The sequence below is a fragment of the Perissodus microlepis genome, chromosome 9 (assembly GCF_051167445.1).
Source record: "Perissodus microlepis isolate ML-2025 ecotype Zambia chromosome 9, ASM5116744v1, whole genome shotgun sequence".
In the NCBI taxonomy this organism is placed as follows: Eukaryota; Metazoa; Chordata; class Actinopteri; order Cichliformes; family Cichlidae; genus Perissodus; species Perissodus microlepis.
The window spans coordinates 26,669,931-26,685,710 of NC_140469.1; the positions used below are offsets into that span (position 1 = coordinate 26,669,931).

A 15,780-nucleotide genomic window follows, 5' to 3' on the forward strand; every position below is an offset into this window, starting at 1 on the left:
GAAGTCCAGGTCAGCCAGGTTTCTAGAATATGACCTTAGCAGCAATCCCCAAAAAACAGTGTAAAGCCGGTGTGGAGACAGTCCTAGCTTTATGAAATGCTATTAGTATTTACTCTAGTGGTCAAGAATTAAGCCCCAAGGACTGTTTAATTTCATGGGCTTGTGTAACCTGTTAGAACCATTTAAACTCTACAAAAGTCTCTGTAACTGTGCAGTCCACGAACATTGTGGCCATCATTAGCAGCAGCTGCTGCCTGTAAGAAGCAGAGGTGTTTTACTGCAGCAAAGCTGGATGCAGTTGGCCCCTGGGGAGCCTTAATTACCACGGTGCCACTATATCAATAAATAAAAAAGAAAAGAGGTTCCTGAGGGTAAACAAAAGGGAGTCTGTTCTCCACTGAGTTTACTCAACCATGACATATGGGTTTCCAATACATAAAGCAACAGGGAATATGCTTTTGTTTTAAATCTTTTACATGGCTCAATTTCTTTTAATAAAAAAGTTGATATATCACCAGAAAATAGGTGCAATGGAGGTTCAATTAAAGACAGTCAGAGTCCTTGCTTAGATTCAGTGTTTGCTTTAATATTTCACTAAAAACAGCTGCTGCTTGCTTTGTCAGCCATCATCAGAGCTGACACACACAGGAAACTACAACAGGAACTTCACGGCATTGTACAAACACACAGGCACAGAAATGACAAGCCTCCCTCTACACTTCTGTCCTTAAGTTTCTGTTTTTGCTTTGTTTTTTGTTTGTTTTTTTAAAAAAAGAAAGAAAGAAAACAGGAAGTACAGGGCACACTTTGATTGGAACAGAAATAAAACAATTAACACAGAGAATAAGAAGGAGATTCAGCGATGTGATTTGGTTTCTCTTTCAGTCAGTGGAGGGAGAATGAAAAGATGAAATGGTAGTATAATGGGAGGAACAAGACTTTCTTCCAGGTGGATTTCATCCTCTGTCTTTAGCTTACATCACATGAAAACTTGATGATGGATGGATAAAAGAAAAAGATGAGCTTGTTTTTCATTAACCTGTTTTTTCTGCTTTTGAAGTCTTGTTCATGGCGGCCCGTCACTAAACCGTAACATAGATCTTGGCCACACCACAAATGCACATTTTCACAGTTTATATTGGTTTTATTTGGCGTTTTAAATTTATATTCTTCCAGTTTATCACTAATAGTTTATGATTAAAACTAATGTTCTTAGTCTGGATACTGAAACTATTACATATAGGCATCACATTTAGCGCTATGAGGTTTGTAGCAAATCAAAAGCTAATGGTCACCAAACACTCAATGGACCGGTGCTGGATCTGATGTCTTATTTATAATCCTACTACTGGTTCTGGACCATGCTACAGGTCTTAGCATGCCATCATCGATGCTTGATATTTATTCAGATTGATTGTTTATAAATCAATCTGTCAATCAATTCAAGTTGGTCTGTTTTGTGTTTTTCAGAATAAACTTTAATTGCTAAAAAAAAAAAAAAGCAACCTAAGGAAATAACATACCATGGTATCTCCTCTTTCACGTTTGTCACATGTGCTCAGTGTGAACGAGCTGAATGACGGTTGAGGTGAACGGTGCTAGGGTGTGAGCACAGCTCCCAATAAAGATGTCGGGTCCTCATGCCACCCTCATAGAGTCTGTTTCAGACTGTTTACTTAGAAACGTGCACTTGAGTAAACTTCCTTGAGGTTATTATGCGGGGCTCTAAAAATGCCCCCATGCACAAAACTGGGCCTGCTGCTGGATTGATGACCTTCTTCAACCCTATCCAACTCATAATTACAGCTCAATCCAAATGTCCACATCACAGATTCATGGATATTGAGGGGCATTACGCACATTCCTGGCATCAACAGTGTCAACCAAACAACATCACTGAAAGAGCAACATGGTAGTTTGTGCACTTTGATGTAAAGTTCATCATAAAAGTTGGTAACAGTCCTCTGTTAGCTTGCCTTGTGAAGACTGGTTATTGTTCCTACACCAACTGCACCAGAAAAAAAAATGCACATATGTCTTGCTTAAATTTACCCACAGTTCAAAGTGCAATGACGTTAACTATAAGGTTACTGAAAAACAGCAAGTATGGGAGAAGCAGCCATGTTTTCCCTTTGTTCACTCTTTAAGACAAAAGCCTATAAGATGCTCCAGTTGGTCCTTTAAGTTCTTGGCTCTAAAGAAATTAAAAATAACCTTAGTTTTCAAGGACTCCTCAGACAGGTGAACACTGTGAGAGGTCAGTTCTTGTAGGGCTTAGGGTGGATATTGGTATTAAACCTGCCATTTAAATGGATGGCTAAAACTTTCAGCTACAAAAATACTATCTAACTCCAGTTCTAAGGTTGGCCAAGTTGGATATTTTTTTGTTTTTGTCTCTTTTAAGCCCAAAGACTCCACAGATATCTGAGACATAGATACAAAAAAAACCTTTAGCAGATATATTTGACCTTATGAAGCATGGCTGAATAAACCCATATGGGTTAAGCTAGTCTTTAAGAGCACATCCTCCACTTGCCCCCTTCAGCATTGCTCTTGTGGATTAAAAGTAGCAGTCATGCCACATTATGGTAATAAAACTGTGCATGACATACTTGTAATGCTTTAAACTGACATTTTTGACTCAAGTTCCCAGTAGAAATGCTGTGATTCTACATTAGGCACTGAGATATGGGTGTTTTCAAATGTTAACAGTAATAATGGCTTTGGGTTGCAAGGTCCATTAGAGCAGCGGTCCCCAACCTTTTTTGCGCCACGGACCGGTTTATGCCCGACAATATTTTCACGGACTGGCCTTTAAGGTGTCGCGGATAAATACAACTAAATAAAACTAGTACCGGTACCGAAAAAGAGAAAATTTATTCATAGCACACGTGAAAAGACCAAGGAAAACCGAGTAAATGATAAAAACGATAACAAAATAACGCTGAAAACCGATAAAAACCCTGAAAACTATACATTTCACACCTAGCCTCAACTCTCGCGGCCTGGTACCAAACGACTCACGGACCGGTACCGGTCCGAGGCCCGGGGGTTGGGGACCGCTGCATTAGAGGATCTTTTTGATGATTTAAAGGCAATAATGACATTTTAAGAAATGAATAACAATTTATTAATGTTTATTAAGCAATAATAAGTCATTAACTACAACTAACAGGCATAAATAAAATCCAGCTTTTTTTATCTTGGAGAAAGCTATCCCCCCAAAACACTTCAACCCCAAGTGTTGAGAAATTAGAAAGTTCTTTAGAGCATATAGAACACAGAGTGCTAGGAGCTGAAAATATTTCAACTTTGAGCAACTTCAAAAGGACCTTCAGCGCTGTTTCGTAGCAACCAGCACGACACAAACCATTTCGGCTGAACTTAACTCCATCTATCCCTGCATCTGCAGAACAAACAGCTGCCCCCTCTGCACCCTGAACGCCTTTTCAGGAGAGTGTCGCAGAGCTGAAAGGCAAAATATCTGAAGCACGTTTGATTTAATCTCCAAATTTATTTACTTTGAACAGTTTGGAATTCTTACTTTGGCGGCAGTCGATAAAATCATGCTGATATGAATCCAACCCAATAAATATTGAGTATAAATCAAATAATATTTCTTCTAGTTTGTTTTTCAGGGTAAAAGTCATTTTATAGTTTAGGTGTCTGAAATAAACCTAGAGTATTATATTAAACATTATTTTTCTCATGTTTATCATTGGTGTGGTGAAACAAATCTGAGCGCCCTGAATAACTCATGTTTATTTAAGCTCAAACACACAAAAAAGGCTAAAATATGTCAAAGAAAAAGGAAATGATCAAAAATGACAATTACAATCATTCTGTACATGATGAGACTGCTGTACAAAAGCGTTTACCCTGTTTATGTGTACTGTACATCTACTGATTTACAGTAAGCAGACAAAATGCTTGCCTCAACATACAAAAGTGGGAATAAAATGAGTCCAGAAACATCCACCTCTGCAGTGAAATATTCAAAAGCAGATAAATCAATACAGCCCTCATTAACAGTAACCTTACAGCGGCCTCCCACTCCTGACTTGTTACTCACATACATAAACTCGTTGTTTTACAGTTCAGCCCATATACAAAGCAGTTTCAGAATTAAGGGGAAGATGAGAAGGTGGAGGAAGATGGCATGTGGGCTGCTGGCGAAGGCCTGGAGGATCTGGCTTTAGAGGATGAAGTCAGTATGAGGCGGGTCAGGATGAAAAGCAAATGAACAAATTCAATCACATGAATAAACATCAAAAACATAAAAACTGAAAATAATAAAACAGAAGAATGCTGCAATTTTGAAAACTCTCAAATTTTTATGAGCTTGTTGGCTTCCTTGCAGAGAATTTGATGAGAGGATCAGCATCACTGTATCTGTCCATTCACAGCTGGAGCTCAGCTCAAACGGGGAAACCAGCTAGCCTTGGTTGCTTTAAAGTTCACAAATGTGATTTCTTTTTTAATACATCCAAAGTTCTCGAATTACAGAAACATGTTTTCTGATTATTTTTTTTAAAGAAGAACAAATGAAAAAAGAAGAAAAAATATGAATAGAAAATATCAAGTTGTGATTTATTTATTTTTAAACAGGCAGAGATGTAGAAAGCTAGCTAATCAGCTAATTTGAGGGAAAAAATGTAAAATTTTGAATATTCATTAACTATTAAAATTAAGTTAACTTTAAAGTTAACAAATATATCCTCACAGGTAAGCTCTATATTGCCACGTCTTGATGTTCAAATGTTTTATTTTTTAGAGCTTTATTTTGAAAGCTAACCTGCTAGCTAGTTACATGGACACAAGGGGAAAGCGTTAGCCTAGCTAACTTCAAAGTGAAGTTCTGATGCTCTCAAGCTAGTGCAACGTGTTTTTCTTGGAAAGATATCCCTTCTCTCTAGCTACAAGACAGATAAGAAGGTGATGCTGAACTTCTCATCCAATTGCCTGAAGTGAAGCTAAATTATTCCTCCAAATGCTCATCATTTTCATTTAAATTAATACCAATTCAAGGTCTTAATTTCTTCATTAAAATGCTTATACCAAGTCTCTGTCAATTATGAGTTAATTGGCAATCCTAAGTGACAGCTTTAGATTGTTTTTGTGTGCAAACAACAGGCCAAAGTACAAGAGTATTTATCGTACAGTAATATAAGACAGAAAAACCTGATATATGAGAGGCTGGAACCAATGACAATCAATTCATTTAACATCGTTTATTTCTTAAAGCCCTAATAACACGACTCTGTACTACCTGTGTTTGTATTTCAGCTGGTATGTATGAACATTACAATCCATATTTTTGACAACGCAGCCTTTACTAACTATGTGGAACTATCATCACAGCAACAGTTTGTTCTGCACAGGTTGTTTTGACAAAAAAAAAAAAGAAAATTGATTTTAGCTCCCCAGAATATTCAGGCTGGAGGAGGCAGAAGAAAATCCTGCACAGTTAATTCCTGCAACATCAGGGAACGGTGAGCGGCCAAGTCCGGACTCCCTGTACTGCAGCACCAGCTGGAGACATCGCACTCGGAGCGGGCATTCATCTAAACAACTCTATGATGATGCATTTCTACAAACCACAGACTAAACGGGCAATCCAACCACAGCGAGTGTGAGTGTCAGCACAGCTTCCAGCCAAAAACAAATCGGCGGGCCAGAAACGTATCTGGAGGGATTCCCAAAGCGTTCTTTCAGGAAAAATGGAAGGAATGAAGAAAGGTGGGTGTTTCAACGCCAGCAGAGTGCTGTCCAATGAGAGGAGAGTGAAGATTTAAATGCATATTTCCATTTCAAGGATTAAAAAAACTCCACAACATTAGACCAGTTTGTGGCTCTCCTTCCTGCCCTCTTCTTCTTTATCATCATCATCACTGTCTCTCTACACTGCACTGTAGTTTCCTTTAATGCCCTCGATGTGAGTTTAGTTCCCTCTCCTTAACAGAGTCCCACCCTGAGGAGAGGCAGGGCTGGTGGGAGGGAATCCTGAGGGGGTCCGCAGCGGCCTCCCTCAGCCGCAGGAAATAACAGTGAAGCGTTTGGAGATGCAGGACATGTTGTGCAGCACGATGCCCAGGAGGAAGAGCAGCACACACGCCACCAGGATCACTGTGCACACTCCAGACCATGTGGAGCCCTTTCCTGCTCCTCCCACTGGACCAGTAACCCTCCTCTCTCCCTCACTTCCCTCCAAACCTACACCGTCTAGACCCATAGCCAGACCCAGTGGCTGCTCCTCGGGCACAGTCACCACTGTCACCCCCTTCTGCTGACTGCCAGGCAAGAAGCGACATCCCAGCTCCCCTGGCAGGCCCAGTGCCCGGTCTTTAGCGATGGGAAGCATGTAGCAGCCATTGCTGGGGAGGCGAATAAAGACAGGCGTGTGCTCAGAGGTGTGAGGGATGGCGATGACGGTGATGATGTCTGGGTCATCCGGGAGGTGAGACACGGACAGGCCCGGGGGGAGCTTGGTGACGCCACGACACCATGGGCAGCGGATCTCCTTCTGGCTGCTACGCATTTGGGTCAAACACACCGAACAGCATGTGTGTCGGCAATCCAGGAGTTTGGGTCGCCGTCGGGGGCTGTAGTAGTTAAAGCAGATCTGACACTCGAGCATCGAATCCTGGGAAAGAGTCTCCATTTCCAGGAAAAAAGGTATTTTCACAAGAGGGAAAACACAATTTAATTGGCTCTAGAAGAAACGCAGGGGGGAAAGCAGAGCTGGTTCCGTTCACGACTTCACAGTGATATTACGGCCCTTTGGGGGCAACATGGCCCTTCATCTGCAACAGAAAGAAAAAAAGGAAAAAAAAACAACATCAATAAGAATTCAAGGTTTTGTACGCACATTGCAGAACTATCTACTAAGGATCTCTTCTTTTTGATATTCATCATTTGATATCAAGAGTCTGCAGCATCAGCAGGAACTACAACACTTCTGACTCTGGAGAGAAAAAGGACACAGTGCAGCTGCTGTTTGCTTAAAGTCTTTTCACCAAAAACTCATCTCTCGGTAGCTTGCTCATCATTGAATACTCAAACATCGGCTCCAATATTTACCATTTCTCTGATGCAGAAAAGTCTTGTTTTTTGTGCCCAAACCCAATCTTTCATGACTGCACCGGTGCTTTTGCCTGCAGTTACTGCGGCTTTTAGAAACCGTGCTGCTGAGCTGAGCGGTGTGTGTTTGACCTTTTGAAACAGCAACTAAAAGGTCAACTGACTCACTTGTTCCCAAGCTTTAATCAGCACAGGAAGTAGGTTAAATTTCCATCAGACACCATCTTTTTTTTTTATAAAACATCAATTCATTGTCGTAAAATATGAGTGTGCAGGCTGGCTATTTTTACCTGTACAGAAGTTAGAAAGTGGTTACCGGTGATGGCAACATAGGCTGTATATAAAAATGGACATGTCACCTTGATAGTGTCTATTGGTTTGAATGTTTGGCATTTTGGAGTTTGACATCAAGTTTTTTTTTAATGACAAGTTAGAAGTGGATCTGACTGCGAGAGTGCAGCAGACTCATATTTTAGAAACTTGTCAGTCAAGCATGTAGTGCTTTATCATCCACTTTAAAACTAATAACTGAGAGCATAAACACATGAGACCAGTATTTATAAAAATTAAGTTGTTGCAAAAGTGGCAAAGATTTTTTGTTCAGAGACTGTCTGCAAACTGCAACACTAGAAAAACTGAGATCCTGTTAAACATAAAATTTAGAGACCAGTCCCAGAGTCACACAGGTCTACAGACTGGTCAGTGACTGACTGGTCAGTGACTGGCAATCTGATAGTGACCAATGCAATTGCGATGAGGTTTCCGATGTAGCACCATATTGAGGATTTGCAGACATTTGACCACTAACCACAATGATTTGTCTGTAATTTGGGACGTGTGACGTGATAATGTAGAACAAGTGAATAAGGCCCAAGAACTGGAGACTGGACACAACCATATGCATGCAGTCTGTCACCAAGGAAAAATATGTATTTCCCAACTGGCTGGCAAAAGAAAACCTCGTTCTGATTGCTTTGATTTCTAGCGTGTGGCTGCAGTCGAAGATTGAGTCACGTTTTTGTCTACAAACACTATTCAGCTACTCTAAGCACTAGTGAAACACACACTTAAAAATTGTATTTGCTTAATTAGTATTTTCGGAGAAACATGAAAGACTGCAAACAACCATGGCAATTAGCCACAGCAAACACTGAGGTTTTTGATGCAATACTTTCTTTGCAAATTTTACCCAGCAATGTCCAGAATGACTTTTTCCCTAACAACTACTGGTTACCAGGGAAAACAAGAACCTTTCCCTGATATAATAACAGCAAAGGCAAGAGGCCTTTATCATGTCATGTTATGACCTAAATGTTAGCATTTAAAATGTATTGCTTTAATATGTATTAAATACAGTAATATGTATTTTATAATGAGTGCTTTGTTGTGCGCCTGTATTGAATGGTTTTATGTGACCTTCATAGGGACTATAGGTTTGAAATAGCAGTTTTGCAAAAATATGACTTTTTGACACTCAAAACTTATTATAATCTCATGGATGAAGTTAAAATATTGCTTTTATATGTGATTAGTGTTGCTAATGCTAAGAGCCATCTTTCATGGCGGTTTAACGTCCACATGCCTGTGCTGAATGTGATTATGCTCCAATAAGCGGTTATATATCAGCTTACGCTTCAGTTTCTCGGTCAAAGTAATGCAGAACTGTACTGGACTTTTCACTTTTCTTGTTTAAAACTTCCTGTCCCATTAATTAAAAATATGTTTAAATATGATTGGCTCCGATGATTTCAGATATCGAAGCAACTTTAACTAATAAATAAAAAACATCCAACTTCTTCCTAAATGTTCAATGTCTGTTTAATCTATTTAAAAGTATTAATCTGCTGGATCTGAATTTGAGGAGGTTTGACAGCGCCACGCGCCGTTAAAAATTAACAACCTCCTATCTCATAATTGTCTGTAAACCATGCATGCATTGTGGTTCAGCTAATGAGTACCTCCTGTTCTGGATTTTGCATTCATGTTGACAAAACGAATTAGTTTTGTGCAATCTGCTTGCTACTGCAGCAAAAACAAAATCACGGGGAGAATTAACCAAATGCCATCGTTTGCTGCTCTTATTGGACCTTCAAACTGTGCGGCTGCTGCTTTGTATTAGAGGAGCTTTCAGAACTTGCAAAGATGCTGTAAGAGTCATGTCAAATCACTAAATGCAACATGAGTCAGCAAGAGGAACAGATGTGACTTATGCACAAATAAGAGGCCTAGAAGAAGGGAAGGTACAAGGGCAGTGGTCAAAATACAACAATGCATCATGAAGGATGAGGAGTCGTGATATGCAACAGACACTCTGCACATCAGCCGGCAGTGGACTGCAGAAGAGGCGAGTTCACAAGACTCGTCGTCGGTATCTTTGTTAACCACGGCTAATTCTTTTCTCCTTCAGGCCACAAACTCCATAAACAGTTTCTTCCTCCTCCTCCTGCATAATCACGTCTCTACCGTGTTAATCCATGCGGAAGCTGTGATAGTTTGCTTTTGCAGATGATTAAACCCTGTCAAAATAGCACCAAGGAAACAATGAATACCAAACAGGGCCCTGCCGACTTTATATTTTATTTTCTCGCTCAGATTGTCAAGTGTGAAAACTGCTGAGGAGGGAAGGGTACATCTATCTTTCTCTACGCTGCCATCTCAGCGCCGTCGGCGTCCGTCCGGACATGACTGTGGGCCGACGTCGAGGACGAAAAGGGTGGGTGGGGGTTGGCAAAATAAAGTGTTGACAGAAATGGGGAAAAGGGTGACCACTGATTGCCCTGCAACACTGCGCATCTTACACTGTTATCAAAAACAAGATCTTAGGCAATTAAACTCATCCTCTGGCCCTGTGGGGACATTGATGTAGCAGTGACAGATAAGAAGGAGTTCACACTAAGCATGCTTGGAGCGCTATATTCAGTCTTCTTTTAGTTTGGTTCACTTGAGTGAAAACAGATGATCACATTCGACCTTGAGTGGCGTTAAATAACAACCACAACAAAACAAAAAAAAAGGACAGGCTGGTCTGTTTTAAATAATTTCACTGACTGAGTCATCAATATATGCTGTAAGAAAAGGGTAGCCTAAGCACCCTCATGCATAATCACATCCTGCAGCTCTTCCTGGGGGATCCTGCATAGCCAGATGGGAAGCCTAATCCCTCCAGTGTATTCAAGGTTCGCCCTGGGGTTTCCTCCAAATTGCCCTAACCAGAACACCTCCTTAGGGACGCATGCGAGAGGAATCCTGATCAGAGGGCTGAGCCACCTAAACGAACGCTTTCCAGAATAAAGAAGCAACAAAAACCTTCCCAGATTTGCAAGACCGTTAACCTCTTTTCTGAATATGATTACTGATTCTATTTAGCTTTAATTTTTAGGGATTCACCAGCATAGCAATTTGATGGAAGATGGTGAATTCCATGCGCAGATATTTTGAAGGTGAATGTTCTGCACTTTTTTCAGTTTCACTACCACTCAGCAACTAGTCGGCAAGCTTTACATGCAAAACAACATGTGGAGGTTACCATGGGGTCACCAATTGGTCTGTAAAGCGAGAAAGTGAAACCAAAGCAGAACTAAGAAAAAGGGATACAAAGCAAGCTGGAAAAAGACCAATAACTCTAACACATGAACATGTGATATATATTACATGTAATGTTTTAATTGCAGAGTTCGTGAAAGCATCAGGCTGGGCATTTCAGAGGCTAAGACCCAGAAGGTGATGTATTAATGATCATTTGACTAAATAATAATATCGCAGCTTTATTAGGCAAGTCCATAAGTATGTTGGTACAATGTTGCACTTTCCTTCAGAAAGTTATGATGAGATCTTAAGAGAGTCCTGTCGTGGAGCATCTCTAGTGTCTGTAGTCCACTTATTCGCGTTTGTCACCATCATCCACTCGGCCGCCCCGCCTCCCTCCCCTGCCTTCAGCACCAGCACCAGCACCCCCTGAGGCAAAACTCCCTCTCCAGCTGAGTCTGGAGGCTAGACCCTCAATTCCTCCTCCTCCTCACTCTGCACTCCCCAGCTGACCCAGTTTCTCCACACTGAGTCAAAGCTGGGAAAAGGTGCAGAAAATTTCCCCTAGTTCCATGGAAAAGTGAGCAAGAAGAGCAGAGAGAGACGGAGACAGAAACCTGCCCTTGAGGGGGGGAAAGACAGCCCTGGGTATTACTGAATCCTTCTCCCAAAGATAAGGATTAGCTTTGATCTGACATAAATGCTTTGTGGCTCAATATTCCCATACACCCAGTCGCTCTCCCTCTTTTCTTCCCTCCTGACTGCAAATCCTTTCCTCCTCTGCTTTACATCAGTTCAGGATTTTCACTTTCCAAGTGACTTTTTTGCTCTCCTCCCTTTGGCCTTTTTCCTTTCTATGCATTTTGTCAACACCATTGATGAAAATAAAGCCACATGATATAAAAATACAGCATAGACTTGTAAAATAAGAAAAGTGCACTTTGTTTTAGTTTAATCAAATTGTCAAAAAGACTAATACGATAGCAGGTTTGAATGAATAGCCTGTGCTGTACAGTTGAGTAAGTCATAACCACAAACCCACTCACCCACAAAGCCTACGATGTAACCTGACATCACTCCCTCTGGAAATTTAACTCTCAGGAAATGTTGCATCGACACAACCTGTAACTATTGTGGTTTTTGAGTCCAGTTCTGGCCAACCACAGTGTGTCTGAAAGGTCAGTGGTTGGTGGTTTCTGCAGTCATTTATAAGATCTACTATAAATCATTAGATCTATTAATGCAAACAATGAGCCTTATTTATTGCATTTATACTAAACTTTACTAGTTTTCCCTGGTGCCTTTTACTTTTTGCTCACACACTTGTTTAATAGGGCTGCCACGATTAGTCGACTAGTCACGATTACGTCGACTATCAAAATCGTCGACGACTAATTTAATAGTCGACACGTCGTTTGAAGCTTTGTAAGATCCCAAAAGACGCAGGGATAAGTAGTAGGATTTAAGAGTGTAATAACAGACTGAAACAGAAGATGGCAGCACTGCATGTACAAGGATGCCAGCTGCCGTTAAACCCCGAAGAAGAAGAAACTGTGTCCCAGAATTCATAGCGCGGCCCTGCTCAGTTTCCAACAATGGCGGCAGCTAGTTAGTTTTAATGTTACTCTTATTATTCTTTCTGGGTCACAAAATAAACGTTTAACATATTTTCAGGCGAGAATGTAGCTGTGTAAACCTCAAATATCTGCTCAGTTTATCAAGACACCACATATTTTCAAAAGCGCTCCGATGTTTTCGGAGACGTCTGTTACCCACTAGCTCGTTAGCTAGCCAGGGTTACAGGCTCACTAGAGCCGGTGAGAACACCAGACTCCCGGCAAATCGTTTTCAAACCCACCGCCATCTTTCACTAACTCAGGTTAAATATATATAAGTCACTTAGAGAACTTAAAAATGTTATTGTTTGACTTTTTTCAGTATTTTATTTGTTCCTGAGTAAATCGGTTTGGCTGAGATTAAAGTTATAGTTTTTACACAGCTGAATAAATGTCAAGCAGACAGCTGATTATCAGAAGTGTGAGATGCTCGAGAATATACTCCAGTGTCCTGTTATATTTTAGATAGCAAGGAGCAGACATCTCAGTTTACTAAACTCCACCGAAACAATCTGCAAACTTCATTAAAATTTAATAAACTATCATCTTGTCTTTATTTTTAGTTAGCACATACCTTAAACACTTAAAGCTGTAAGCTAATGATAGTTATATAAGAGCAGATGCATGCTGGTGCAATAAGCTGTACGTTTTACGTTCAATGGATGCATGATCCGATTAGTCGACTAATCACAAAAATAATCGGTGACTAGTCGACTATCAAAATAATCGTTTGTGGCAGCCCTATTGTTTAATTTAATAATATAATAATAATTATAAGAATAATAACATATTTTGACTATAGAAACTTCCACACACTCCCACGCTTCATTAATTTCCTTGTGTTGTTATACTGTGTTTAGACCTTGAAGCCACATTACAGATCCACATATAAACAATGTTTGTGTTTTTTAAGGGTTAGACAGTAACAGACCGCCATGAACTGCTGTAGTAATTATGGACTTCTGGTGTGTTTGTGTTCAGAGTGTAGTTCAAATGTTAATTAAAGCATTCTTTCTGTAGCTGTGTAAGATATGAAGCCTGAGAAGGGCTAAAAAAAATTGTAATTTTAATACATAAGTACAAACACTGTTAAGTGCATCTGGTTGCAACAACTAGAAGACTTAGGAGGACATTGGCCCCACTTGGGCTAAGGGGTGACTGCAGTTGGCATCTACCCTGATGGTTTTGGGTCTACCCCAGCGGTCCCCAACCTTTTTTGCACCACGGGTTGGTTTATGCCTGACAATATTTTCACAGACCGGCTTTTAAGGTATCGCAGATACAACAAAATAAAACCAGTACCGGTACCAAAGAAAGATTTATTTATAACACACAGGAAAAGACCCAGGGAAACTGAATTAACTATAAAAATGATTTAAAAAAATAAAGCGAAAAACCAATAAAAACCCTGAAAACTATCAATTTCACACCCGAGCCTCAACTCTCGCGGCCCGGTACCAAACGACTCAATCCGTTGGTCTAGTCCAGTCAGGATGTGCGATTTAGTCCTTCTCTTTGTTCTCTTTAGTGATAAAAATGTCGTTCTTCAGATTGTGTAGCTAGCTTTAAAGCTTTAAACCAAATTGCAATTGTAACTGCAAGAGTGAGTGTTTCCATGGAAAAAGCAGAGACGAACTGATGTGTGCTCACGCTCAGATCGTTCAGCGGAGTGTGAGCATAGTCCAACCGGGGAGTGGGCAGAAGGGGAGACTCGGGATTGGATACAGCACAGAGTCACAAACTCTGTTTGTGACAGAGCCAACAAACTCCTCTTTAAAGTGTTCACAGAGGTCAGCAGAAGGCTCTTTTCCCACAGACCTTTTTGCAACCACAAGTATTGCCCCCTAGTGGTCTTTAACAGAGTGCAGGTTTAACATACTTCCTCTGTTAGCTTAACTTTGCAGACCTGAAAGCTTTGTCTATCTTTTACATTGCCTGCAGCACCATTTAGATATTTAAAGGCATGAATTTGTATACTTTTATCTCAAAGTGAGGATAATGTAACTTTGTATTTTTTTTTAACATTTGTGTGAATAAAGAAAGTTCTTTAAAGTCTTTTTTTAGTTTTAATATTATAGAAAAGAATTGGTTGCAGTTCTGAGAAACAGAAAGAGACGTAAATTACCCACACGGGATAAAAGTACACGTGTATCATTATCATTCCCAATGCACTTTATGTACACAACAACCACCACCACGGTGTATTTCTCTGTAAATTATAACCGTCTGTGCATAGTATAGTATTTTGCGTACGCAACACTATTTTTCTTATTTATATTTTTTAATATTTTTATTTTTCTAATACATCTCTAATTTTATTCTGTCCCTTGCGGTAATGAGTGAATTTCCCCACTGTGGGATTAAATAAAGTCAGTGTCTATAATTAGCACAGATTATTTATGTTTTGGATTAATTTTTCAAAATCCATCGCCATCATTTTCCAAAAATCTGTCACCATCATCGTCACAATCTGTCATGTCTGGATTTTAGTTGTTTTTGTTGTTGTTGTTCCCTGAAAATGGAGAGGGATGATAATAGAAAATCAGCCACACGGTATCATTTTCTCAGCCTGTAAGAAAAAAAAAAGTCCTCGTCTGCTCTCGAGGAGCGTTGTGAGGTCATGAAATAACAGCAAGGAGCTGGAGGACCAAACGCGGCTGCGACTTAATATGATTTATCGATTCAACTGAGCTGTAACCAGGACAACCTGGCTGACCCACTTACTGTCACACCTACATACTGTGGATACACAACAACGAAATATCCACAAAAGGTCCAACAGGAGCAGCGTTGAACAACAGCAACCTGAGACTGAAGCGCACCTGGAGACGGTTTGTTTGAAGGAAAGTTTACAGCGTGGGAGGAGGGAATGATGTAACGATGCAGAGTGACCGAGCGGCAGCCTCCATAGGCCCATCGCGCCTGTGGTCCTCTGGGAATGACCAACAGAAAACAACCCCTCCCGACGGGGCCTCCGCACACAAACGAGGAGGAGGACAGAAAAAGTGTTCCTTCTCGCAGACAGGAGTTAAAAATAACCACAACAGCCACAGCTCCACATGGCCGACATAATAAAGAAGCTGGAAGCAGCGTTGGGGACAGCTTTGCTAACCGGCGGTTTGCACCCATGAAATGTCAGTGAGCTGATGATCTACAGTGTGAGCTCGAGGGAGACGAAAGAGCAGAAGACAAAGGAAATTCCTGAAAGGGTTGATAGTTTGTTTTGGCATATTTGGGGGTTTTTTTTGTTTTGTTTTTTTTTTTTTTTAAATACTACAGACAATAAAACTCAGGTGAGGTTAAATCAAAAGCAACACCTCGACCCACAAGAGCCAACAAGATGCTTCAACTAACAAACTGACACACAAACTTTGTGTTCATGTGTCTAAAGGATCCTATGTCACTGCTAACCAGATCTCTTAGGAACTGAAGTGTTTTTCTACACTAACAAAATGACATTTAAAAAAACAAAAACAAAAAAAACTATTAAATCAATGCTGTCAGCTCAATGTTTTTGTCAGGTTTTCAACCAGATTTGCCCAGATTGAGGTTGGAAAAA

The 15,780-nt window shown here is 40.4% G+C and overlaps 1 protein-coding gene across 2 annotated transcripts in view; it reads right to left on the reverse strand.

The window, feature by feature from the left end:
• Nucleotides 1-565: 565 nt before the first annotated feature.
• rnf152 (ring finger protein 152) overlaps nt 566-15,780 on the reverse strand; it is a 60,570-nt gene continuing 45,355 nt past the window's right edge. For both annotated transcript variants that reach the window (XM_084939806.1, XM_084939805.1), the window contains one exon: nt 566-6,803. In XM_084939806.1, coding sequence (XP_084795932.1) covers nt 6,029-6,661 — 633 coding nt within the window. In that variant the 5' untranslated portion in view covers nt 6,662-6,803 and the 3' untranslated portion in view covers nt 566-6,028. The remainder of the gene's footprint in view (nt 6,804-15,780) is intronic.